Source organism: Mastigoproctus giganteus, chromosome 1 (genome assembly GCF_048544385.1).
Source record: "Mastigoproctus giganteus isolate SK-2022 chromosome 1, ASM4854438v1, whole genome shotgun sequence".
NCBI lineage: Eukaryota > Metazoa > Arthropoda > Arachnida > Uropygi > Thelyphonidae > Mastigoproctus > Mastigoproctus giganteus.
The window spans coordinates 248,148,868-248,176,807 of NC_143575.1; the positions used below are offsets into that span (position 1 = coordinate 248,148,868).

Genomic DNA, 27,940 nt, shown 5'->3' on the forward strand with positions numbered 1-27,940 from the left:
GCTCTATGATGAAATACTGTTCCAACATATGTCAGACCCATTGGCTTTGTTCTAAAGAATACATCAGGTTAATCAAACAACTTTCTTTCAAACTACTTCATTCCCTATTGCAGATGACCAGTTTCTGCTGCAAAACTGGCATGCATTTTCTGTAGATGTTTCCATAAGCATCTGTTCTCAACTGGCATCTCCAATTCCATAAATTTTCTTTAAACTAATTGGACATGTGCAACATCCATTTACAGCTTACTGTAAATTAGCTTTTCTTCTATTTTTTTTTTTTTTTTTTTCTTTCTACTTCAATTCTCTGGAATAACATTCTTCCATATTCATTTCCCGAAAACTGCAACCTAGAGAAATTCAAGACCTGGACTAACAGTTCATTATGGTTTCCCAGCCCCTCAACCAATCTATGAAGCACTATGAGTTCCAACAACTTATTCGTGTTTGGGATCACCATATATATGGTGATCTCACATGCTCAAACGCTATCCAAATGGAGTCAATAATAAACACATTATGATAAAAGGAGACATCTGTGATAGGGACAAAATACTGATCTGATAGTGAAAAAAGCATTTAAAAAAAAAATACAGTAAAGTTTGAATAAGACAATTATGGGTAGACAATCACTTTAAGTCAGTGCAGTATTTGAGTCAATGCATATGTGAGTTTTAGCTGCAATGTAAAAAACACAAACAAAATACACTTACATATTTAAGATACGCCTTGATTACATCATCAATCGGCAATTTACCACATCTTCTAAAAATGGAGCAATTCTTTTCTGCTTGACGGGCAAGCATTACAGATGATGCACCTGAATCACGACAAAATTTCCATATATCTTCATATGTTGCTATTTCTCCTGATCCACCACTGAAAATAATTAATCATTTCATTTCACCAACTAATAATCAGTTTTTTAAAAGATTTTCAAAGAAAACAAGATTAACTGATCATTCAAAGAAAGTAAATTATATATTTATTTAAATTAATATTGGATTAATATTCCTTTGATTTTGGATTAATATTTCTTTCTATACTATTCCATCATTATTTCATCGTTACCACTTCATATTGGCTGGAATCTATTCATTTGTGTCCAAGATCTTATTGTTATCCTTTTATTCACCTTTTTTTTTTTTTTTTGAACAGGAAAATTATATCTTAACAGTTCTCAATGGTACCTAATAAACAAGTTATTTAAGGAAGAAATGTGATTTTAACCTACATGAGATCTAACTCCTGGTACATTCTTACAATTTCACTAGTAATGAAGTAGTGGTATTATACTGTGCAAGGCAAATGCAGCTCAGTTCTGGAGTAAAAGGTATAAAAGTGTCTAAATGGAAGTTTTTTATTTCCATACAGTGCTTACATGTTCACCCACACAAAATACATTATTCACAGTTGGGCTTGTTATTAGAACTTACCCACCAGCTGATGACAGAGTAAACTCTGAAACAGCTGTCCTGGTAGAGTCACAGATTTTTAAATGTATAGTGGGTTCACCTTTTCAGATGATGCTATACAATTTAAAAAAGATATTAGCAACTTAGGCTGAACCATGGATAACAGTACAGGTAACCCTTGTATAACATGGTAGTCAGGTTCCTATAAAATTTCATGTAGTGCAAAACCCTGTTATACAGGACTATGAACCAATACAAAACCGCAGGTTATGTTCCAATAGCTAACAAAAATACATCATTTTCTTGTTATCAGAAACTTAAGTTTTATTAAAAATAGTAATAACTGAACAAATATCTTACAAACTGTGATATGTGATGTGGTACATTAACTATATTTGGAATACTGTGTCCAAACACAGAGACCTTATCTGAAAAAAGACATTGAGCTTCTTGAAAGGGTCCCAAGATGGGTAACATGCATGGTGAGATCAGCCAAAGAGCGACCATATGAGGAAAGACTTCAATTATATGGGCTGCAGAGCTACAATCAGGTCCCTTTAAAGAATCTGGCAACCAGATTCTTTCCAGGGGACCTTATTGTGGTTTATAAAGCTCTAAGTAATTAGTAAAATAAATGAAGGTGGAATTTTCAGTTATAAAGAATTCCAGAAGTAGGGGATATAAATTCAAATTATGGAAGCAGAAGTTTAGACTAGATTATACGAAGTTTTCTTTTAGTCAGCGAGTTGTTGATTACTGGAACAAGTTGCCTTCCCAGGTAGTTGAGGCTAACAATCTGAAGAAATTCAAAGGTCAACTGGATAGTTATCTAAGTGAAGTGCATAATTTGTATTTTCTTATCTACTTTTTTTTTTTGGCCAGTAAAGCCAAACTTGCCCCATATGGCTAATTCTAATACTAAAGGGCAATGTATTGTGGAAAAGGTTGCAGCATTAAAGAAACTTGACAGTGGCTCTTTGGTGACGTGATTGTGAAGCTTATGTCATTGGTTTATCAGCTATAGACTTTATATTTTGGAAGGAAAAACAAACCACCTTTCTTATGATGAATAAAATTATATACAATCAGTTGTAGTAGCAAATGGTGTATATTTCATTGTTTTAATTTTTACTGACTACAATATGATCACCTGAAATAGTAAATGCTGTTGTGCAACAGCAATGCAAGTTAAAACTTACTTTGCAATTATAGGAATGTTGGTTGCCTCAGCAACAGCTCGTATCACATGGTTGCGATTTTTATGTTGTGGCCTCTCTTCCTTTGTCCTTCCATGTATTGCTAATGCTGATACTCCTGTGCTCTCAATTATTTTTGCAAGTGTCACGGTACTCTCCACCTACATAACAGTACATTTGTAAGCAATAATTTTTTCATAAAAACATAAGAATCATGACTGCAAATAAATACATTTATCTACTTTGGCAATGGCTTTTGTTTCATAATTACATTAATTGCCAAGCTGCCTAAACATTAAACTCAGAAGCCCAATCACTAAATGACTAGATATGCTAAAAATTAACATGCTCATAGTTATATTTATTAAATTAATTCTATAAACTTCAGGAGATGTCCCCCACTGGGAAGAAAAATCCAATTTTAATTTTCTCTGGAGCTAATGTCTGGAGCTGTACATCAAAGATACAAAACGGATAATTTTAATCCATTGCTGGAGAAAAAAAAATTATAGAACTTTCCCCCCCTTTTTTTTGATTAAATATATACAGGATATATTTTTTAATGCCACTGCATCTTAAAAGTATTGTATTCTTTATATTGGGAGATAGGGACAATTGCTCACTCATCGAAACAGCTATAACAGTGATCGTCAAACAAATGTACATACATGCAATATTATAAACAATAATCATTAAACAAATTATAATTTCTTTAATGATCACAATTCATGCTACATATATATATATATATATATGCAAATTTGTAAGTTTATTGGTACAAAATGCAGTTGGAACTTAATTAACCTACAAGTATAATGAATACCTTATGCCAGCTTGCTACTATGATGATTTTTCCAAGTCCACACTCTCTGGAGATAGATTATCAAGTCTGTAGTAACTGAAAAGGCAACTGCCTCAAAGACAGCTACTTTATTTCCAGACTATAAGATGCACCTTTTTATCAAAAAATTTTACCTACAACTCCATCTTATGGTTTGAAAGTTTACTAGGCACGCACCATACTGTTGTACTGTTTTTATTTTCATGTTGTTTGGCAGGTAAGTAAGTTTTGTATGCTACTGTTGCTTCTCTGAATAAACATTTGGATCCAGCTATCAATCTTCAAATTCAATGCAATTTGTTTTCTTTTCTATTTCTTGATTCTTTTAGGAAAAAAATGCTGAACTGAATGTTGTAGTTGCAGTCTAATAACCAACCTCCTGGGCAGAATTCTGTGACCTATTACTAACAATAATAAACACATATCATTAAATTGAAGTGTACAGGGGTAAAATGATCAGAGTCCACTTTGTCTATTTTAAACCAATACAGTAGCTCCCATCTAATGGTACATTAAAAAAGGTTTTTCGACAATTAGTAAAATGGAAGAATAACTAGTCAGAATAAAATGCCTGGAAAATATTAGCTTAATGCTCAAGAATGATCACATCCACACACTGAAGAGCAAGAATGATCACAGTCCATGCATTGCAGAGCAAGAATTATCACAGTTCATGCACTACAAAGCAAGGGCAATCAGAGCCCATTATTTATTTAAACACTGGGCACCATTTTTTCTTGTTTAGAATTGTCAAAGGACTGAAGCAAAGTAATATGAACAGAAGATTCATATTATTTACCTCCACCATCATTTATATGATAATCAGTTACTTTTCTCATATGTTCAAGAACTGGACAGAGTATCTGCAGCCACTCTATTTAAGTAAATGGGATATCTCTACAAGAGATTGATAAAGATATTAAAAGTCATGAAGGAATGTCCCTGTTTCTTTATCACGGTGAATCAAATTTTTGCTCCTAGCAGCTGTTGTAACTCCAAAACAATCTTTTATAAGTAAGTGTTGAGTTAAAAAGGATTGCATGCTGCTCTTCCAACAAAGCCAGCAAAATATAGGATAAACAGCATTGCATTCTGCTCAAATTCCGAGAACAAAATGGTTTTGAAAATTTGCCTTCACAACAAGAAATTATACAGGAAAAGCACCAGATGACAAAAGTGTTCATTCAGATGAAGAATCATGCATGAATGTTTTTTGTCAAACTATTTTCGTTAAATGAGTGATTTAAGTAACTTACTGTTTTTCAAATCTGACTACATCAAAATGTCTTCTGTTTGTAGGCAAAAGCAATCATGCTGAGTCTTGGATAAAAAAAAAAAAATATTATGCACATACTGTATTTCAATCAACACTGTATTATCCACATGCTGTATTTCAATCAATGCTGTATTATCCACATATTGTATTTCACTGTATTATCCACATATTGTATTTCACTGTATTATCCACATATTGTATTTCACTGTATTATCCACAGTAATATCTTTCTAAAATATTTTAGATTGTCAGTGATATAATGAATTGGAAGTGTGATGGTGCCACCACTGGCCAGCAATGTACACAACAACCACAGATTTGATTTGATTTGATTTTACAGCAACCTAGGCTATAATGTGCCAACCACGAATGACCACAGAAGCTGAGTCTGGATGCCCAGAGAATACTTGAAAGGACAGCATGACAATTTTCTCAGACATCCCTGCAAAACATCAACCAGGAATTTAAGGTGTCAACAGGGGTTAAGTTTGTACAAAGTAAATAAATATTCTATGATTAAAATAAGGAAAAGTAGTGCATTTTATGTGCATCAGCTTTTAAATAATATGAGTAAAGTTTTTTTGAATTCTGGGAACTATTCACTAGTGATGCTGATAATTTTTTCCATGTCTTTCATTTCATAATAAAATATTAATATTTTTTAAAAGTCAAATGTACTGAAAGATATTTTACTGTGGTTATAAGTTTAGTATTCTTGTGATATAATACAAATGCAAAGCAAAAATATGACTTATTCATCAATATCAGGCTCTGTTATCAACTTATACTCGAATGTTTTTTTTTTTTATCAAATGTATATATTCCCCTCACAAAGCTATCTAGATGCCTCTGTGAGGTATTGACTCTATAAGTCCTTTGAACACTACAGACATGGTGAGGCATGACCTCTATAAGGCCTCTGAACTTTGCAGGAGCTATGATGTATCACAACACCAGGACTGCATCCTGTAAATCTGTGCTAGTCCATGGTGGAGGATCCAAATGCCAGATCTATCAATTCATGTCATCCAGAGAATTCGGTAGTCAGCGTAGCCTCTGGAAGTCACTTTTGTATTTAGCAAACCCCTCTCGAACAATATCAACAATATGGCAGCACGCATTCTTCTGGAACACATCTGTGCCATCTGGGAAGACAGTCACCATGAAGGGATGTACATGATCAGCACTATGAGGTAAAAAAATAACCGTTATATAAGGGCCACCTGAGAATGAATTCATCGGCCCATGTGTAATATGCAGATAAGTTCTCTAATCAATGTCTGTTTTTCTGGATGAAAAACTGGAGTTTCCTTGGACTTTGCTATCCACACCTGAGAGTGACCAAATCAGCCATTGAGTCAAAAAAGCCCATAAAAGTTCCTCATGCCATTGGCAGAATTTGAACCTGGCCCTTTCCCACCCAATGAGTGGTTATAATCACTGTGCTACTGGCGTTGACATAATAGATAGGTAGTTTTTAGCATTCAGAGTGCAATCTGGAGGCATGAGGGCTCTAACAGATTCCTGGGAAAATATCCTCCATGCCATAACACTCCTACCACTTGCCTGTTTCTGGTGGACCAGGACACCAGAGTGATTCCTCTCTGAACTTTGCCATCAAGACCCTCCGTCTACCATCCACACGGCAAAGCAGGAAATGTGATTCATTGGATAACGTAACATTTCCAGTCACCAATGATACTGTTCATATTCAAACTTTAAGCACCGTTGGCAATGGGTGACTGTAAGCATGGGTACCTTTACTGGTCACCTACTCCTGTAGCCTATGTGGAGGAAGGAAGGTTCATTGGATCATGATCTTGGAAACAGTGATGATTGTCCCCCTGGTTAGAGTCTGTGGTCAGTCATTCCACCATTTTTTTTTTTTTTTTTTTTTTTTAAACTACGGCACTCTGAGAACAGCCCACAAGATTCACAATATCTGTAATACTGATACCCAACAATCATCACCATTTGAAGCCCATGAGATCAATTCTCTTGCCCACTTTGATCAAGCACTTCATATGAATTGCATGCTGTGAACCCGCAGTATCACAGTTACCAGTTCTTATTACCATGATGTGTGTGTGTGTGTGTGTGTGTGTGTGTGTGTGTGTGTGTGTGTGTGTGTGTGTGTGTGTGTGTGTGTGTGTGTGTGTGTGTGTGCCTCCAGGTGAGGAAGAATGGCCAATTCTTCTAAAAAAAGTAGAGCTAAACTATGATTTCAAGAAGGGTGTTATTGCGTAATGTTACATTGCTGGCTTGTAGATTTGTGATTTGTGCAATTATTGACAGCTGCCTACAACATCCAAAGTTGACTGTTGGTGATGCTATCATGAAATGGCAGTGTGACAGTACCACTGCCATCCAGCAAAGGAAGACCACAGAAGCTTGCTCAACATGATTAGAGCATATAAGAACAGTATGGCAGTCATTTCAGACAACCCTGCAACACATCAACCAGGAGTTTCAGATGTCAACAGGAGATCAAGTTTGTACAAACACATACTTGCAGAACTCCACAGCCTCAAATTTTCATGTTAGAGTGGTGGAGCATAAGCCAAACACTGTTCACCAAAATCAGTGGTCTCACCTTGCATTGTGCAATAAATGCTATAATTGGTCCACAGAGCAGTGATAATCAGTCCTATGGAGAGACAAATCTTACTACACTCCATTTCAGTCAGATGGCAGGGTGAGTAGAATGTCTGGAGTACACTGTGCCAGCCAATGACAAAGTTAAAAAGGATGTAGAGTTTTGGTGGGAGGTTGTTTTTATTGGTTTGACCCAGGACCAAGGGAACTACGAACAGCGATGCCAACCATAACATTTAGGACAATCTCATGTTCCCTACAATGTGACAGCTATTTAGTATAGATATGTGTTTCAAAAAGATAATACCCTGTGCCATACCTGTGCATTTGTTGAATACAAACTACAAAATGAATATACAAAAGTTGGAACAGAATCTTGATCTAAATCCTATGGAACACCTTTGAGATGAATGGAAATGCCAGGTGATGGGCAGACCAACATGTCTCACATCAATAGGTCCACTGGACAGTCCTACAGGAGGAATGGAGGATTACACCTGCTACAGTCTATCATTCATTGGAAGCCTACCTAGGAGGGTGGAGTGTGTCAAAGGGGTGATCCAACATACTATTTAAGTGAATAGCAGTAACAACAATGTGAAACTGGTAAGTCAAAAACTTAGTATTAACTATTTTTTTGGTTTCCAAAGTTGGACATAGTATTCTAAGTGTGGTTTTACAAGTGCCTTGTACAATGGAATTATGACCTCTTTTCTCTACAAACAAGTATTTTATAAATTATTGATAGGACACCATGGGTCCTCTTTGCCACCTGTCACACAGCACACAGAACTTTATGTCCACCTTATACTCAACTCCCACATCCCTTTCCTCATCTACATTTTATTAATTCAACCCCACCAGTGTATGAGTTATTTTGATGTTGTTATGTACCCAAGCACAAGAACTTACATTTTTCTGCATTTATTTGCCACTTTTCTGATCATCCCTTAAGACTATTTTCTCATCCTGAAGCATTGTTTTGCACTAATCTCCTGATAATTATCTGACAATTCATCATGCCCTACATCCCTTTATCAATGTCATCTAAGAAAATTAGAAATGACAGAATTTCCAGTACCAGTCCTTAAGGCTTATGTTATTCCACTTCTTAATGTTAGTCCAATTTGAAGACTAATCATTAATCAGAATCTCATGTTGTTTGTTTGTTTGTTTGGTTTTTAGGAGCATTAGCAACTAAGGCCATATTGCTCCGGGATATGCGGTGGTCATTCCCTGACCTTTCCGCATCCTCCATATTTGGTGGTGACGGGCTCGAACCCCGGTGAATCTCATGTGATACTAAGTCAAATGCTTTGCTGAAACTCAAGTAAACGATGTCCAAATTATTTCCTACATCCAGAACATGACTGACTATCAAAATTGGCTTACTGTTTAGTTAAACATGAATTTCCATTACAAAACCATGCTGCTTTCTTTTAGAATTCTATTTTATCAAATTATCCAGTACTCTTGTTCATTGTCTCCATGATTTCCCCTGCCACTGAAGTCAGACTGGTTTAATATGTACTGAAGGTACTGTTTCTGAATGGTAGGGTATATTACCCTTTCATACCAGAATATATTCTTTTTTTATCAAAACTAAGTGTGCATGTAGGGTATTTAATACACCCCTGTATAAAAATAAACTTGCAGGGTAGTCACATAAATTTCTAATAAAAAAAAATTCTCTGATCAAATGTGAAAGCCCTGCTGACAGTTTAGGTTAGATAACTTCTCAGAGATTAATGAAATGAGTCTCATACTTTCCATATTAGTTATATCAACTATTTTATGTACACATATTTACCTCTGGAAGCACTCTTATTTTGCAAGTTACAGGACAAGATACATTTGTAACAAGTGTTGTGAGAATCTTCTTCACTTTCTCTGGTTGAGTCAATAAGGCGGCACCCATTCCCCCCTGGAGAAGAAATCAAATATCATTTAATTAGAACCCAGTACCAGTAGTTTACACTGTAGTCAGTGTAAACTACAGAAACTGATACAGTAAAGAAATTTTGTTATAATTACATATCAACAAATTACATATTTTGTTACATATTGACTGAAATAATAGTGTATTCCAAACTGAAAACTTTGTAACTAAAGTGGCTCTTGAAATAGCATTTTTGTAAATAAATAATGCTCACTATTTTTCCAAAAAATATCAGTTCTTATAGTGTGATCTATTGAAGGTGTTTTTTGCTTTGGCTGATGTAAAGAATATGTTTGCAGATTTATCTTCTAAGTAATGACTTTGTTCTAAATAAAAATTACACCAAATGGATAGAGTAGCGTAGTTTATTAACTTTCAAAGCATTTATCACTACTATGTAGTCTTATTACTGCATTATATAAGGCCATGGTTAGGCTGCATCTTGAGTACCGTATACAGGTCTGGAGGCCTCACTTTAGGATGTAGTTTTGCTGGAATAGGTGCAAAGAAGGGCAACCAGACTGGTGAAGGGAACAAAATGGTGCTCTTACCAAGAAAGGCTTCAGATCTATAAATTGCAGTGTCTTGAGATTAGGCACCTGCAGGGAGATCCGATTGAGGTGTTTAAAGTCTTGAATGCATTGAATAAGCTGAATGTTAATGGCATTCTTCCACTTGCTGAGGCTACCCACAGGAGGGGGCATAAATTCCAGTTAAAGAAGGAAGTTTGCATGACAGATGTGCAAAAGTTTGCCATCAGCCAGCGGGTGGTTGATTGTTGGAACAGGCTCCCATCTGTTGTTGTGGAAGTGGATGGGTTTAATAAATTCAAGAACTAGACAAATTCTTGGAGGGTACAGATGGGTAAACTATGTAGGTTTTTTTTTTTTTTTTGGCTGATGCTATATACGCTTGCTTTCTTGCATCATTTGCCTTTACTACTACTATGTCAACTTTTTAATTTATTTCTACACAAAATTTCAAGAAACTAGATTCAGATGAATTGCATATGGGATTCAAATTAAACAAGTTAGTTAATGTACACAGTGTGTTACATTTCAGGCACATTAACAAATAGTAATAATTCATGATTGATAACAAAATACCGTAAGTCAACCCACTGACATGAAAATTTGTTATAATGATTCATAAAATATTCTAAGTAATCACTGAAATTTTGAAATGGATCAGAGCTCCTCTTCCAAGTTTATAGCAATATTTCCGTAGGGGGGAAACTGAGGAGAGAATGCTATGAAATCAGAATTTAACTTAAAACCATCCCATGGGCTGTCAGAATACATGCAGGAAAACTGGATAACAATCCACATTTTTCTTGTGAACTAATGCAAATACATACTTTCATTTATGCCAATTTTTGTAGGGGAAGGAAACAAGGACTGCAAAATCATTAACTGGACGAGAAATTTTCCCAAGGACCAACAGAACATAAGTTGAAAATTTGGCCCCAATCCAACTTTTCATTCTAGAGCAGGGGTGGGCAACAGCCGGCCCGCGGGCCACATCCGGCCCGCGACGATGTTGAATCCGGCCCCCTCAGTAAATGCATAAATATAGAAAATCCATACCTGACTACACTCGCCGTAAACGTTCGGCTTAATTCGGTTCAATCGGGAATCGCAGCCAGTACAACAGTAACCAAGTGATTCTACGCAGCGTCAAAGAGTTATTTCCTAATTATTATTGTAGCATCAATCGAACGAAGTTCCTTTGGGTTTGACTTCTTATTTAAAAAAATAATATTGGTGCGAGATATTTTATGTTTTATGCCTTTTCTAATTATTACAATTTTTAATTTAATATAATTTATAGCCCATAAAATGAGCCAATTGAAAAAAAAAAGAAAAATTGATGCCGAATGCCGCATTTTCAATGATAATTGGACATTCAGATATTTAATTGCAAATATAGACGATAAAGCTGTTTGTTTGGTTTGTAACAAAACTATTTCCGTTTTTAAAGAATATAATCTAAAAAGGCATTTTTCAAAAAAAACATTTCGTAAAATATAAGCTATTTTCACCGGAACAAATGAAAATTGAAGCAGAAAATTTAAAATGTGGTTTGCGTAAGCAACAAAATACTTTGAAAATTTTGTCAAAACAGATAGAGCTCTGACAAATTTAAATATTGTATTTACTTTTTTTAAAAATACATTAATAATTTGGTAATTCAAGTAATATAACATTTTTTAGGTTCTGATTTTTTTAATTAAATTGTTCAATCTATTCCGGCCTGCATCATGATGCGAAAATTTCATTCGGCCCGCATCATGATACGAAAATTTCATTCGGCCCGCTGATGAAAAAAGTTGCCCACCCCTGTTCTAGAGTAATATGAAAATATACTTTCATTTATATGAATAGATTTTTGTAGTTGGGGGAGGTGGTATGATTGATCTAATAAGCTTTCCAGAGACCAACAAAACACACTGAAAACGTGATATCAATTGAACTTTTTCTTATTAAATAATGTTTAAACACTCAATAACGTACTTCTGTTACAATTCAGGAACATACACTGCCTGCTATATTTCAGGCACATTTATTTTTCCTTAAAATTAATTGAATTTGTTTTCTTTTCAATTAATTACTAAAATTATAACTTTATGGAACACTTAATAAAGTTATTTAGTTTTCCATTCTCAAAAATTAGTAATTTGGTTTAATTACAACTGTATAATATTTGTTGCTCTTCACATATACTTTTAAGTCTCTTTTTTTTCTCTACGTATATGTATCTCTTTTCAAGCAATACCATGTTCACAAGTCATACATAACAATACAGGCAATTCATGCACAGGCCACCTAAAGTTAACAATACCGCATTAAACCTAATTGAAAGGAAAAAAAGAAATAATAATAGCAAAACTTCTATTTGTTCAATTTTAATGAAATTTAGGTTAGCTCAACAAATTTTTCCATGTGAACCAAATTAGCATTAGTAGAGCCTCATAATGCAAGAAAGCAAGTTTATACAGCATCAGTCATAAAAAAAACCCCTTCTCATTTCACCCATCAAAAAATTCACCCATCACATTAGCTTCAAAAGTTTGTCCAGTTCTTCCTTGAATTTATTTCAGCTACCAACTTCCACAACAACCAATGAAAGTTTGTTCCAGCAATCAACCACTCACTGGCTAAAGACAAATTTCCGCACATCTGTTGTACAACTGTCTTTCCTCAACTTGAATTTATGCCCCCTCAGGTGTGCAAAATCTGAGCAAGCGGAAGAATCCCATCAGCATTGAGATTGCTCAAACCATTCAGGGATCTATACATCTCAACAACGGCCTAATCTCCAGACATTGCAATTTGCAGAATTCAAGTCATTCTTGGTAAGAGCAACCCTTTGTACCCCTCATCAATCTCGTTGTCCTTCTCTGCACCCATTCCAGTTGTTCCACATTCTTCCTAAAATGAGGCCTCCAGACCCGGATGCAGTACTGAAGGTGTGGCCTGACCACTGCCTTATACAACGAGATAATCACCCCATCCCTGCTGGCAAAATTCCTGTATATCATTGACAAGACTCCATGAACAGCTCTAGCAGACCACCTGCACTGCTCAGAAAACTTCATATCTGACTGCACAATTATTCCCAGGTCCTTCTCATTCTCCACTATCCTGAGTGTAGTACCACAGAGTTGGTAGGTTACTATGGAGTTACTCCTTCCCATATGCAGTACTTTGCATTTGTCAATTTTAAACTTCAGTTGCCACCCCTCAGCCCATCTGCCCAACTTTTCTAGATCCTGTTCCAGTAGCTTGCTAGCATTACTGTCACTAATAACCCTGCCAACTTTTGTACCTTCTGCAAACTTCTCCACTTCATCAATATCACTGATAAATATAGAAAACAACAATGGACCCAACACTGAACCCTGGAGGACTCCACTAATAACATTAGTCCACAAAGAGCAGTGTCCACTGATTACCACTGTGTCTTCTCCCAACCAACCATTCCTTTATCCATAACAGCAACTTTTCATTAATGCCATACTACTCCAATTTGTACAGCAGTCTTCCATGTGCAACAGTATTAAAAGCTTTCATGAAATCCAAATATAGATATCAAAATTATTTTTTGCATCCAGTTCCTTCATGACCATTTCATAGTATCTAATCAAATTGGTCAGACTAGACTTCCCCTTAACAAACCCATGCTGTATCTGCACTATAACTGCAGTCTTGTCTAGTTGATCCTGCAATGCATCTTTAACCAGTGACTCCATTATTTTCCTCGAAACAGAAGTTAAACTAGAAGGTCTGTAATTACTCATGTCACCCCTTTGATCCCCCCTTTGTGAACTGGGGATACATTTGCACATCTCCAGTCAGTGGAGACTTCCCCCGAGTCCAAGGATGCTCTCATAATTATGGCTAAGGGTTTGCTTACTTCTTTTGCTGCCTCCTTTCTTATGTTTAACTTCAGCAATTTCTCCTCCACTTTACTCTCAGTTATTACAAAATCCTCAAGATCCTTGTTAGATTATCCTGGAATTATCTTGCTCAGGATCATCAACAGTAGAACCATCAATATTAAGTGAACCAATCTGATTCATCCCCTTCCTTCTAGAGTTTACTTAAGTAAAGAAGTCTTTGCTGTTTTTCATTTTATCCTTTGCCAAAGATTTCTCATAGTCTGCCTTCACTTGCCTAACTTCCTGTGACTTGATTACAGACTAGCTTATATCTACAATAAGATTCTGTGTCACCTGATACTTTATATGCATCCCATTTATTTTTTTTTCTCTGCCACAAGTCTCATTAGTTCATCTGGCATCCATTTAGGCCTAAACCTTGAACAGCATTTCTTCTCATAACTTCCATGATTAATTTCTGGAATGTTTCCCATTTAGAATTTACTGTTGGTAATATCATCAGGTGGTCCCACTGTATAGAATTTAAAAACTGTCTGAGACCACTGTAGTCAGCCTTTACAAAAACAAAAACCTTTCTCTTTACCTGTGATGATAGTTCAATCTTTAAGTAAATCCCACATCAGTGCATTGTCACCACTGCCACCAAGTGGTTCCTTTATCTGCAGATTCTTAATGCATGAATAATCACTGATAGTAATCAGATCAACAGTATTACTCCCTCTGGTTGCCTCTTGAACATGCTGCTGTAGAAAACAATCATCCAATAAATCCATAAAAGTCTTGCTATTACGTGAGTGACCAACCCACAAGTTCCAGTGAATGTCTGGGAAGTTAAAATCCCCATTATAAGACATTCTGATTTACTGGCCCACTCTATTTCTCTGTACAGTTGTTAATTATAATCAATAACCCATTAACACACTCCTACCCTCATTTTTGCTTTCCAGTGTTTATGGCACACCAAACTGACACAACATTGCACTGTCCATCCATGTCAACTAGATTCACTGTATTAGATTTTGTGCTTCTTAACTAAGAGCATACCCCCCCCCCGCATTCTGTGTCCTTTCTGTATACATTGTACTTTTCAGATTCAAATTCTGCATCCCTTATATCTGAGTGAGACCATTTCTCTGAAATTCCAACAATATCTGGATTTGAAGTCTTGATCAGCACTTCAAATTCATCAAATTTATTAACTGTACTTCTAGCATTGGTGTAAATGCAAGTATACATGCACCTGTTTATAGTCTTAGATACCCTAACACAGCCCATGCATTTACTTGTTCCATGATGCCCAGCAGTTCTAGAAATCCCGAGCAACTTGCTTTCCAGGCTGCTGCTCATTCCAATAGAAGCAGTGCAAGAATCACTTTCACATCTGCCTGTGGCTACTGTTAATCTATTAGTCAGTGAATCCCCGCCCCAAAGGCTAGCAGTTTTCCAACCCAACTAACACTGCCTTAATAGCATCAGCAAAGATTCTTGCACCCTTTTCATTTAACAAGCTGTTAACAAGCACAGACAGTGCTGATAAAAAATATAAAATTTCATAAAAGTCTGTACACGGGGAGTCAATTTGGAACATGCAGACAGATGGATATACATGATGAAGACAACAAGTACTTATGCATATATGATAACATGCCTAAAAAAAAAGAACAAAACGTAGTTATAAACTGCAATGAAATGTTACCTATATTCATATCTCACATGTAAAGTTAGTTAATAAATTTGACTACTTTAAGAACACAATGAAAGCTAATAAGGTATTTATAAAGTGCAAGAAAATGCATTAAGTAAGTTCAATATATTACACACTCATAATTACTTATTCTTATCTCATCACAAATTAAAGCATTCATTGCAAGTCTCTCACTCAATACACCTCAATTACTTAGTATAGATGCATTTTTATTCATAAGTATTAATATTAATCAGGCCAAATGGTGCAAGAAAGTAAACTTATTCATTACAACAGCTAAAAAAGAAAAAAACCACCTCCAATCAATCAATTTCCTTATTGCTAAAAAGTAACCATCCAATTTCAGAACTTTGTTCCAATGATCTTCAACATCCTGCCCAAATTTAAAATTCATGAGATTAAATCTTCTGTTGCTTCCCAAAATTTTATATTCATGCCCTCTTGTTCTAGTTTCTACCTGCCAGCGTGAATATACCTACCTCACTCATTAAGCTTATTCTTTTAAAGTGCCTTTGAACACCTTGATAAAGTCACCCCTAACATGTAAAAGGCTCAACAGTCCACATTTAAATGCTCCTCATATGGTCAATCCTTAGCAATCCAACTGTCCTTTGTTGAACAAAGGACAGTTGGATTAGAACAGAAAAGAAAGGATTCTTTGAATACCTCTCTCTTCTGCTGAGAATTCAAAGATTATTCTAGAGAGGGTTAAAACAATTATCCTTCTTTGTTTCCCTCTGGTTCAAATTACACTTGATTCATAAAGTAAGGGAGAAGAATAATCAGTGCTTTTTTGGGAAGGTATGCAACGGTACAGCATACCAGCACTTTTATTAACAGTTAACAGTAACGTGTGACATTTAGATGCAGTGCACTTCAAAATTTGTAATATTCCATAAATTTTTTTCACATGTTTACCTACTATTCAAATAAGCTTAAAATTATTTAACTAAATTTACATTTTTTACTGTCTATTGTTAAGATATTTTCTATATAAAACTGTATAACCATTTTTATAATTCTAAATTACTCCAGTTGGACCTCTGGTTAACGAAGTCCTTTTATAGCAAATTATTTTGAATGCCCCTTGGAAGTTACATTTAAAATAGTTTCCACTGAGCGAAGAAATTTTCATATAGTGAACAGATTAGGAGAGAATTAACTCAGTAAGCACTGTTCGCATTTCTGGCCTTCAGGCAATTTAGGCAATTATTGCTGCTGCACGAATTAAGAGAACTAAAGGGATTACCATTCTACAACTTAGTGGTACCTGGTAAAACCTATCCGACCACCTGTCCCACATACGGAGAAGTCGAGCTGTCAAGAGTGAACAGATCAAGGTGTATTCCCAATGGGCTCTGACCCGCCTTCTACTGCACTGGTGTCCAACCTTTTCCCGTACAGGGGCCATATTCAAAAAAATTCAAAGTTAGATTTCTTTAGTGTGTTACATTTTCCATAACTTGTTGCATGTAAAAGTAAAATTGAAAATATTCGAAAATTTTATTAAGTACAATACACAATTACATTTACTGAACAAAACATTTAATGAGAAAATTTTTTTGATAATTAACAAAATTTAAAATGATGTTTTAGTTCACTTTCCTTGCAGGCCGTAGGTTGGACACCACTGTGAATCAACTGTAAGCACCCCATCCAAGAATTAGGAGGGAGTGATATTCTTTTATCCCGACAAATAATCATCTGTTATTTCGCGGAAGTGCGTTATCCACATTTTCCAGTAAATTTTCCCTATCTCTGTTTACGCGGTCACAGTACCTGAATATCCAAATGACACCGACATTTTGGACAGTTTCAAAAAAAAAAAAAAGAAAAAAGAAAAAATTCAAATTTAAGAACTAGTGACAATACCGATGATGAGAGAAGGAAAACGAGGACAACAAATTCTAAACATGAATTGTTGGCAATTGGTGAAAATGAAGTTAGAAAATTGTCAATTAGGTTACAGCTAAATGAAAGAGATGCAATTTGTGGATTTCGGGGATACCTAATTGATAAGAAGGTTTCGGAAGAATTGAAGTATTTAATGGACACTCTGAGTATGATACCAATTTCATCGAGTGAATGTGAACGAGGATTTTCACAAATGAACCTGATCGCCAGTCCAACCAGCACTTCATTGATGACAAAAAGTTTCTTTACTACTGTTTCTTAAAATTGTAGGCCCACCGCTGATCTGCTTCGATCCAGCAAAATATGTCGATTCGTGGCTGCTTCGGAAATGTCATTCAGCAACCGACACACACAAAGAGGAAGAAAAGAAGTCGGCATAGAGTATCGGATGAGAACTTATTAAAAATTTGGAATATTCTACAAAAACTTTATTATGAAATTATTTTTACTTATGTTATTATTTTTTACTTATTTTACTCACATTTTACTTATTTTTTTATATACTTGAATAACAAATTTATGGTTAATAAACTGTGTTAATATATTTAATTTGTTGTTCTTATTCTAAAAGAATTAGTACTAAAGTAACAATATCAGGGAAAAAAAAATTTTTTTAAGATTTTCATATCGTTTTAATTTTCAATTTTTCCTGATAACAAAGAATGAGTACTGGCACCTATTTTTTTTACAAAAAAAGCACTGAGAATAATCATTTTAATTTTAATTAATGGCATACTTTTAAAGAGGTATATTTTCAGGATAAAAAATTCTTTAATATATTAGGATAAAAATTCTTTAATATACTAGGATAAAAATTCTTTAGAATATTAGGATAATATATAGTATACCTTCAAAGAGAATTCTTTAGGACATCCCATGTTAAGATCAATACCTGCCACATCATTTTCACTGAAAATTCATAACAGAATATTAAAATACATCTTGTAAGAAATACAAAACAAAAATAAAGCATTAGTCTTTATAATTTCAAAGTCCAGTTTTTATTTTCAAATAAAAGAATAAGAAATGTCACATGGACACTACCATTTCTATCATTAAATATAACTATTACCTATTAATGTTAGCCTAACAACAACAAGGATCAAGGAATTGTTTCACATTTTATGATTTGGAGAAGCAGGAAACTGTTGTAATTTCAAATATAAGTGAATAAAATGAATGACAGAGGTCAACCTACCATCTCCAAAAACCAGTTTTCAGAGAAAACACAGTTGCAAAATTTTTAAGCAAAGAAAAACAACTATTCTATGCATTTTTATTTTGTTATTTGGTTTTTAGGAGCATTAGCAACTAAAGCCATATTGCTCGGGGGATATGCAGTGGTCATTCCCTGACCTTTCCACATCCTCCGTATTTGGTGGTGACGGGCTCGAACCCTGGTTTAATCAAGAAGCATGTGCTACGCACTGCTGCTCCTTCCCACCTGGCTACGGAAGCGCCTATTCTATGCATGCTCTAACTTTAAAGCCTTGAAATAAATTATATTTTAGCATTAAATCAGCTCACACACCAACCATAAGAATAAGTATTTACTGTAACTAAAATATTTACATATTAAAATAAAATAAAAATTTACAAAAACTATTATTATATTAAATTAAATTATATACATGTAAAAACATTAAAACTGTGATAAAATCCTTAAGATAAAATACACTAAAATAAACTGGATTAAAAGCGATAAAAACAATAAAAGTCTCTGGAGCTTTCGGAAGCATCGGCTTCCTTCCTCAGCAGTAACAAAACTTCCTGCAGCACGTCCATATATAACAGGCTCACGGTACCTATACACGTGGTGCAGTCGGCGCATGGTCTGAACTGGAAGCGGAAATAGCTCGGGAACGTGTTAAGCAGAACCGTTCATCCGTACTTAGGATGATAGTTTCAAACAGAGGATGAATACGCATACCTCTGTCCCTATTCATAATATTGTGGTCGGATGAACAGATTCGTAGGCTCTCGAGCCATTAACGGTTCCAGAACCCATGCACTCGATCCACGATAACCGCATCATCTGGGGAAATTTGATGCTGCTTCTCCCAAAAATGTTCGGCCACAGCAGACTTATTGTAATCAACGGTTTTTATAGCATTTGCATGCTCCCCCAGACGATCCTTGAGCCGTTGTTTTGTCTCGCCCACATAACATTCCCCACAATCCGGGTATTTTATCCTGTATACTACTCCACTACTCAGGTCCTTTTCTATTGGGTCTTTTACCTGAGACAACACTGTGTGCAACCTCCGCCCGGGAAGCTGCACACAGCATGTTTTATAACCCCGCAAAACTCTAGCGAGATGCTCAGTAACGCCCGGATAGTAAGGAATGTATGCGGTAGCCACAGGAACAAATGGTTCCTGACGGTTAGACTCTACTCCTCTACTAAATCTGTCTATGATCCTCTGGGGGTATCCGCATTTTCTAAGGTCTGCTGTGATTCGTCTAATTTCACATTCTTTGTCCTCAGAGGTGGTGCAGTGTGACCCTGCTCTATCTAGTAGAGCTTTCACTACACTATTCTTATGCTGCCCAGCTTGTGCTGAACTATAATGGGTGTACTGGCCTCTGCACATAGTTTTTTAAACACAGAAGTTTTGAGCCTAGGGCCTACCCTAGAAACCAGTACATCCAAGAAAGGAAGGGTACCTCCTGTTTCCACCTCTGAGGTAAATTGTATAAATTGGGAGAAGCTATTAAGCCAATGGAGTGCATTATCCTCTCTCCCCTTCTGGACCACGGTAAAGGTATCATCAACATACCTTTTCCATTTCTTTATGGGAAACTGACATCCACTAAAAACCCTGTCCTCTAACTCCTCCATGGCCAGATTGGCCACGATGGCGCTAATGAACTGAACTGGGACTGAGGGGAAAAAATAAATAAATAAATAAGTAAATAACACTGTATTCAGATATGGGAAGGCAATTTTAGCAAGAGGTCGGTTGAATCAGGGGATGGCAAATATGCAAAAACAAAAGTTATCTATGATAACTTTTGTTATTTTCTTTTTTTCTGCTTATTTTGCTTCTTAACAGTTGTATATTACTACTATTTATACTATATAGTAGTAATATGCAACTAATATAAATGTATATACAGCAGACTCTCGAGTTACCGGGATTGGATTAACCGGGACACTTCAAGACTCCATTTTAAAAATAAAATCAACCAGAAATCATAAAATTCAAGTAATAACTAGAATAAGTATTACTATTCTATAATGTATTTTTGGATTAACCAGAAATCAATTATTCGTGAATTTTTTACCATCTATCCCGGAAAAACATTGGCAGTGAGCTGGATGATTTTGTAATAACTGAGAGGAAAGTGGAGGAGAGATTGTTGAGGATAAACATAAAAAAGGCACCTGGGGTAGATGGGATCTATCCAGTTATATTAGAGGAGGCAGCAAAGGAAGTAAGCAAACCCCTAGCCATAATTATGAGAGCTTCTTTGGACTCAGGGGAGGTACCCATAGACTGGAGATGTGCAAATGTAACCCCAATTCACAAAGGAGGATCAAAGGCTGACACAAGTAATTATAGACCTGTTAGTTTAACTTCTGTTCCAGGTAAATTAATGGAGGCACTGGTTAAAGAAGCACTGCAGGATCATCTAGACAAGAATTCAGTTATAGCTCAGATGCAGCATGGTTTTGTTAAGGGCAGGTCTTGCCTGACCAATTTGATTGGATACTATGATGTAGTCACAAAAGAACTGGATGCAGGGAATAACTTTGATATTATATATTTGGATCTTAGAAAGGCTTTTGATACTGTTGCACATGGAAGACTGCTGCACAAATTGGAGCAGTGTGGCATTGGAGGCAAATTGCTGCTATGGATAAGGGGATGGTTGAGTGGCAGAAGACAGAGAGTGGTAATCAATGGACACTGCTCAATGTGGACTAATGTTATTAGTGGAGTTCCTCAGGGTTCAGTGTTGGGTCCGTTGTTGTTTTCGGTGTTTATGAATGATATTGATGATGGGATATCAAGTTTAATGTCCAAGTTTGCAGATGATACAAAGGTAGGCAGGGTTGTTAAGGACACTACTGACGCTATGCTGCTGCAACAGGATCTGGAAAGGTTGAACAGATGGGCTGAGAGGTGACAAATGAAGTTTAACATTGACAAATGTAAAGTACTACATATGGTAAACAGTAACCCCAGAGCAACGTATCAACTCTGTGGTACTACACTGACAGTGGTGGAGAATGAAAAGGAACTGGGGGTAATTGTGCAGGCAGATATGAAGTTCTCTGAGCAGTGCAGACGAGCTGCAAGAGTAGCTCATGGTGTCTTGTCAATGATATACAGGAATTTTTCTAGCAGGGATAAGGAGGTGATTATTCCCTTGTATAAGGCAATGGTTAGGCCACATCTTGAGTACTGTATACAGGTCTGGAGGCCTCATTTCAAGAAGGATGTAGAGCTGCTGGAACGGGTACAGAGAAGGGCAACAAGATTAGTGAATGGAACAAAGGGTTGCTCTTACGAAGAAAGGCTTAAGTTTTGCAAATTACAGAGTCTGGAGACTAGGCACCGGCGAGGTGATCTGATAGAGGTGTATAAGGCTTTAAATTGTTTGAGCATGCTCAATGCCAATGGGATTCTTCATCCTGCTCAGAATAATCACCTCAGAGGGCATAAATTCAAATTGTGGAAGGACGGATGTCGGATAGATGTGCGGAAATTTGCCTTTGGACGGCGGGTGGTTGGTTCGTGGAACCGACTTCCATCACTTGTTGTTGAAGTTGATAGCCTACACAAATTTAAAGCTCAACTGGACAGGTATTTCGAACGAACGGAGGGGTGAAATGGGAGTGGTGTGTGTTTCTTTTTTTTTTTTGGCTGATGCTGAATAAGCTTGCTTTCTTGCATCATATGCCTCTACTAATGCTAATGCTAATGCTAAAATCTAGAGTCAAATCGGAATTTTTTTTGGGTTGTAAAATTTAAAAAAAGATCAGCATCAATCAATAACAAAGAACGTGGCATGCAGAAATTGCAACTAACACAATACACATGTGAGATACAGAGTAAAAAGTTTAAGTTTAGGTATAGGAATGAAGAGAAGATTCTGAACATTTATTTACAGAGTTTTATTTTACCATACTGTAGTTACGGCATTGTCTTCCTCATCTTTTAAAAGGAAGCAGAAATTTTTAAACAGACTTTCAAAAAGAAAAACCAGGTCTTAGCAAAATTTTATGAGGTAAGAAAGTCAACCATAACAGACATTAAAAACAACAAGGAAAAAAATTTTAGTTTGCATCGAAATTTGATTCAGATGATGGTACAAAAAAAGAAAAAAACTATGAGAACAGCTAATGACCTATCCCTTGAAGATGCTATTTATTTGTGGTTCACACAGAGATGAAGTTTAGGAGAACCCATATCTGGACTTTTGTCGTGTGAAAAGACGCTGGATTTTAACAAAAAAATTAGGTAGTCCCTCAAATTTTTAAGTCAGTACAGCTGGCTAAAGAAATTTAAATCACAGCATGGCATTAGAGAACTTCAAAGGGGAAATTTTATCTTGTGATTTTGCTGCAGCAGAATCGTTTAAAAAAAGTTTATCAATCTTATGGAAAGTTGAAGGATATTCTAATGATGATGTATACAATAGTGACAAGACTGAAATGAACTGGAAGTCACTGCCTTGAAATTTCTTGCATCTCGCAATGAAACAGCTGCTCCTGGGTTTAAAGTAAGTAAAGAGTGAGTTAAGCTATGGTTTGCACTAATGCCAATGGGACTCATGTTTTGCCATTGATGTTGACAGGAAAATCAAAGAAACCCCATTGTTTTAAAAATGTTTCCTGCCTCTCTGTAGTTATAAAGTGCAAAAAAATACATGGATGAACTCAGAAGTCTTTACCGATTGGTTTACCAATGATTTTATTCTGAGTGTCAAAAAGTATCATGAACGAGAAGGCAAAATGGGCAAGATCTTGCTTATCCTAGACAACACACCATCACATCCTTTGGTGGAATCATTAAACAAAATAGAAGACTGGTTCGAGGTCATGTTTCTTCCACCAAACATTACCTCACTCCTCCAAGGGAGTCATCGAAAAGTTTAACAAAAAATAAATCTTGCATCTTTACTTTTAGCAGAAAACAACGAAGAAAGAATCGTAGCTTTTTTTGAAAAAGCTCAGTCTCAAGGACAGCTGGCTATATGTTAGCTGACATGTGGGAATCACTCACTGCACAGAATTAAAAATTGCTTGGAAAAAACTGTGGCCTATTGCAGAAGAAACCATAGGAGATGAGCAGAATTGAACTGAAGATGAGGGACAAATACTGAATGAGATGATCAACTTGTTTCAGACAATCACTGGGTTTGACAATTGCAATGAAGGTGATGCAAGGGCATGGCTGGAAAATGATATTGATGCTACAGGGTTTCCTGTTTTAAATGGAAATGAAATTGCGAATGTAAAAGAAACTGGAGCTCCTGAAAATGATATGGATAAAGACGACGATGAAGAAATGACATCAACACTGGGCCTATGCATGCTGAGGTATTCATCACTCTAGAGACTGTGATGGCTAGCAACAAAATGCTGTCCAACTCAACTACTCTTATATATGAAAAGAGTGAGAAATCTGGCAGCGAAAAATAAGTAATTATTATCGTTAAAGCCTATAAATATGTGTTTATTGTAGCTGAAAGTTCAATTTGTTTTGTTACCTATGGATAAAAATACATAAGTACAACTTAGCGTTGTTATTTCTAAACTTACTAAAACATTTTTTTAGTCTCCAGAACAATACTTTTGATAAGTTGGAAAATCGGAAGTCCAAACTATCCCTGCTCCCAATTAGTTTGGATTATCAACTCTCTACTATAGTAATCAAAATGCTTCTATTTTTGAAATTCTTGGAGTAAAAAGTAAATGTTTTCTTTGGGTATATTTTATTTAAAAAATATATATATAATAATAATAACATCTACTTACATTAATTTTGCAGCTTTTAATGCTCTTTCTGGATCACAAGTACCCTACAAATAAAAAATCCAAGATATCAAATTCCAATATACTAATTCTTGCTCCAGTGCTTCTCAAGCTATGGAGCATTCCCCACTAGTGTTGTGAAAAGACAATTCAAGCATAGTATGGTGATTCTAACCGTACTGTGTTTAACTTGCATCATTGTTTCACTTTAATCACTGTTAACAGAAATGTGTGGGTAGGACATGACTATTGCCTGTGTGACCTGTGAGTTCAAGTTTGAGAAACACTGCATTATGCTATAATGAATAACAAATTACTTCCAACTAGTCACTTAAAGTTTTAAAAACAAAACTATTCCTACATGCAAAACTATTAAGAGTCAGTAAGGTCTGAGATCTGACTTCAAATACTAAAGTGAAGAGTCTGGTCCATCAGTGATAATTCAGCAAGTATATTTTGCTAATTGCCTGATGTTTCTTGTATCTCTCAACAATTCGCTATTTTTTGATCCCTTGGCTTGTCGTGTAAAATATGCAATGGGCAACAAGTATCGAGTTCATAACTTTTCACAGCAGATGTATAATAATTTGGTAATTGGTGCACGCTACAAAGATTTATAAAAATATATATGCATAAAAAAAAATAAATACCTCCTTCTTCATAATGATGAATTCATAATTCATTATTATGAAGAAAGGAGATATTTATCCCAATTCACTTGATACGTGCCCAAGAAAAATATGTTTTACTCAAAAGGACAGTCAGGCAGCGGAAGATGTTGACCATTTAGATAGGCTCTCTGTATATATTATTGATGAATAAAAAAAAATCTACCTCCAATGATACTGTATAAACCAGTGGGTAGTTGATTGCTGGAACAGGCTTCCATCTGTTGTTGTGGAAGTTGATAGCTTAAATAAATTTAAGGCTGAACTAGACATACTTTTGGAGTGACCAGATGAGCAAAATGGGAAGGTTTTTTTTTTTTTTGGCTGATGCTGTATAAACTTGCTTTCTTACACCATATGCCTCACCTAATGCTAAGCTTGCTTTCTTGCATCATTTGCCACTACTTATGCTAATTAACTCCAACAGCTATTGCAGATCACAAAGGGTTGGTTCAGCACTAATATCAGGATGGAATTTGGCCTATACAAATGCAAGAACCCAAGGTTGCATCAAGGAAATCCTAGTCAGCTGGAACTACCAGCTGAATACTGGTGAAAAGATTGAAGCCATGACAGAAGGGGAGAAACCTGCAAATAATTGAGGATGATGCAGGCTCACCAGTTAGAACACAAGGAGATCAAGTCCTGCTTGACTGAGAAAAACCATCACAGACCTCTGAGGAGACTGCTAAAATCAAAGCTGAATGGTAGAAACATGGTCAGAGCCATAAACACCTATGCAGTACCAGTACTAACATATTTCTTTCGGATAATAGATTGAACCAACAGAGCTGGAGGAGATTACGAGATCAACCAGGATAATGATGACCAAGAGCCGCCAACACCACCTGAAGTCAGCCAACAAGAGACTAACCATAGACTGAAAAGAAGGCAGTGGTTGTTTTACAGACCTCACTGAACAAGAGAAGAAAGCAATTAAGAACCTGTAGAATTACGTCCAGGAAAGTACAGCATCAATCTATCAAGCCATAAAGAAAGACAGACAAATGGCACACAACACTCAACCTTAACAAGGAGACCCCACTCACACAGACAGAAGACAGAAAAACAAAGCTGGGTGAAGAAAGCACACCATGGCAAACACTACAATGACCTTCAACAAAACTACTTAGATAAGATGGCTTCCAACAAATGGCTCATGATTGCCATCCAAGACCAGGTAATCAACACAAAGAACTACAGGTGAAATGCAATGCCAAGGACCAGAGTGGCAGATCACACATGTCAACAATGCCACCTGACCCCCGAAACAATTCAGCACATGAAATTTTTAAATTTCATGTGCTGAATTAAAATTTAATTATAGACATGACCAGGTCATCAGAAGCTAGTTCAAAATACTACTTTATCAAAGAAAGTGTATACCGTATTACAAGTACCTCAAGCCTACTAGAGACCCTTCCTTAAACTATACTGGGATCATTCCATCATAATAATAGACAAGATGATTCTGCACAACAGACCAGACAATCTTAATCGACAGGAAGGAAAGGGCTACCTACCTGACTGACACAGAGGTGCCCAACACCACCAACCTCCAGAAAATCTACGAGATCAGACGTACACAAACCTAAGACAGGAAGTCAAAGAAATGTGGCATACAGAACACACAATGATGATCCCAATCACCATGTCAACCATTGGCATGGTGGCAAAGAGCTCCTACAAGAACCTAGCAGGCAGCAATAGGCCCTTCAGTGAACACTTACATGGAACTCCAGAAATTCTCAATCCTGAAGACTTATAGGACAGTCAGAGAGTTCCTCGACCAATAACAGTAACCAGACATAACCACACATAGTACCAGTCATGGGATGGGAACAAAACCCATTATGACAAGAAAGAAATAATAATAATAAGATAATAATAATGTTTAAAATATTAAAAATGGTTAATTAATGTTATATACAAAAAATAACATGTAAATTAACTATATTAACAATAAATTTTATTAAAAGAAATTAACACGTAGCACACATATCTATTAAAACACATACAAAATTCAAGAGTTGTTTCTTCACCTACTACAAGTATAGGTGACTCACCTACTTCTATACACTCCACTATATAAAGGTCTACTTGTAGCAAATTTTTTTATTTTAATACTAAAATAGGTGCTAATATATTTTATACAACATGGTTGATCAGAATTTCATTGTTCAATTTTTGAAAATAAAACTTCTTGGTTCAGCTGTATTATTAATAAAAATTAATAATACAGCTGAACTTGGTTATAATGAGCAAGGAAATAACGAGATCACGGCTGTAATGGGCAAAAAGTCATGATTTTAATTTATGCGTATTCCCATACAATCACTCACTGTTATAATGAGTGTACTACACGGATATTCTGTACAAATTTTTGTAACTATGCAAACATGGAAACATTTTTAATTGCTCAAGTAGTTGAAAAAACCTAATTCTTGGAATAGACAAAAATAAAAGGGGCAACTTAGCTTTTATGACTACCTGCATCAGATTAGGGGCCGGTTTATGACCTAACCTTGTCCTTTCGGGGATGGGGCTATACAATAGTGCATTTGCATTCCACTTGTAATTTCAATGGTCACATTATCCTATTAATAGATTGTCGTGTATTCACTGAACTATAAATTAATTTTGGGACTTCTAAGAATTTTTGAAACAATAATTGTTTGTATGCAGATCACTTTACTGTCATTTTAAAGTAAAATCAGTTAAAAACAATCCCTTCCTTCAGAAACATGTCTACTACCAAAAGAAAATGTCTCTCGATTTGCAAAAAAGTTGAAATTATTCGTGAGTTAAAAGTGTCACAAACATGGTGCAAAAAATGTTGAAGTGTGTAAAAAGTTTTCTTTGTCCTCCTCTTCAAGAGTATCATTGTGGAAGGATAAATATGTTTACATATCGACACTGGAAAAGAACATAACTGGAAAAAAAAAAAAAAAAAATTTTTTTTTAGAACATGCGAGGTTACAAACATCGATGAAGCACTGCT

At 35.8% G+C, this 27,940-nt stretch overlaps 1 protein-coding gene across 1 annotated transcript in view; it reads right to left on the reverse strand.

The window, feature by feature from the left end:
* The window catches only part of Dus2 (Dihydrouridine synthase 2), a 74,068-nt gene that overhangs the window by 24,918 nt on the left and 21,210 nt on the right, over positions 1–27,940 (reverse strand). The window contains exons 4-8 of the mRNA XM_090369537.1: positions 24,275–24,318; positions 18,132–18,192; positions 9,134–9,247; positions 2,615–2,772; positions 714–879 (exon numbers count right to left, since the gene is read on the reverse strand). Coding sequence (XP_090225663.1) covers positions 714–879; positions 2,615–2,772; positions 9,134–9,247; positions 18,132–18,192; positions 24,275–24,318 — 543 coding nt within the window. The remainder of the gene's footprint in view (positions 1–713; positions 880–2,614; positions 2,773–9,133; positions 9,248–18,131; positions 18,193–24,274; positions 24,319–27,940) is intronic.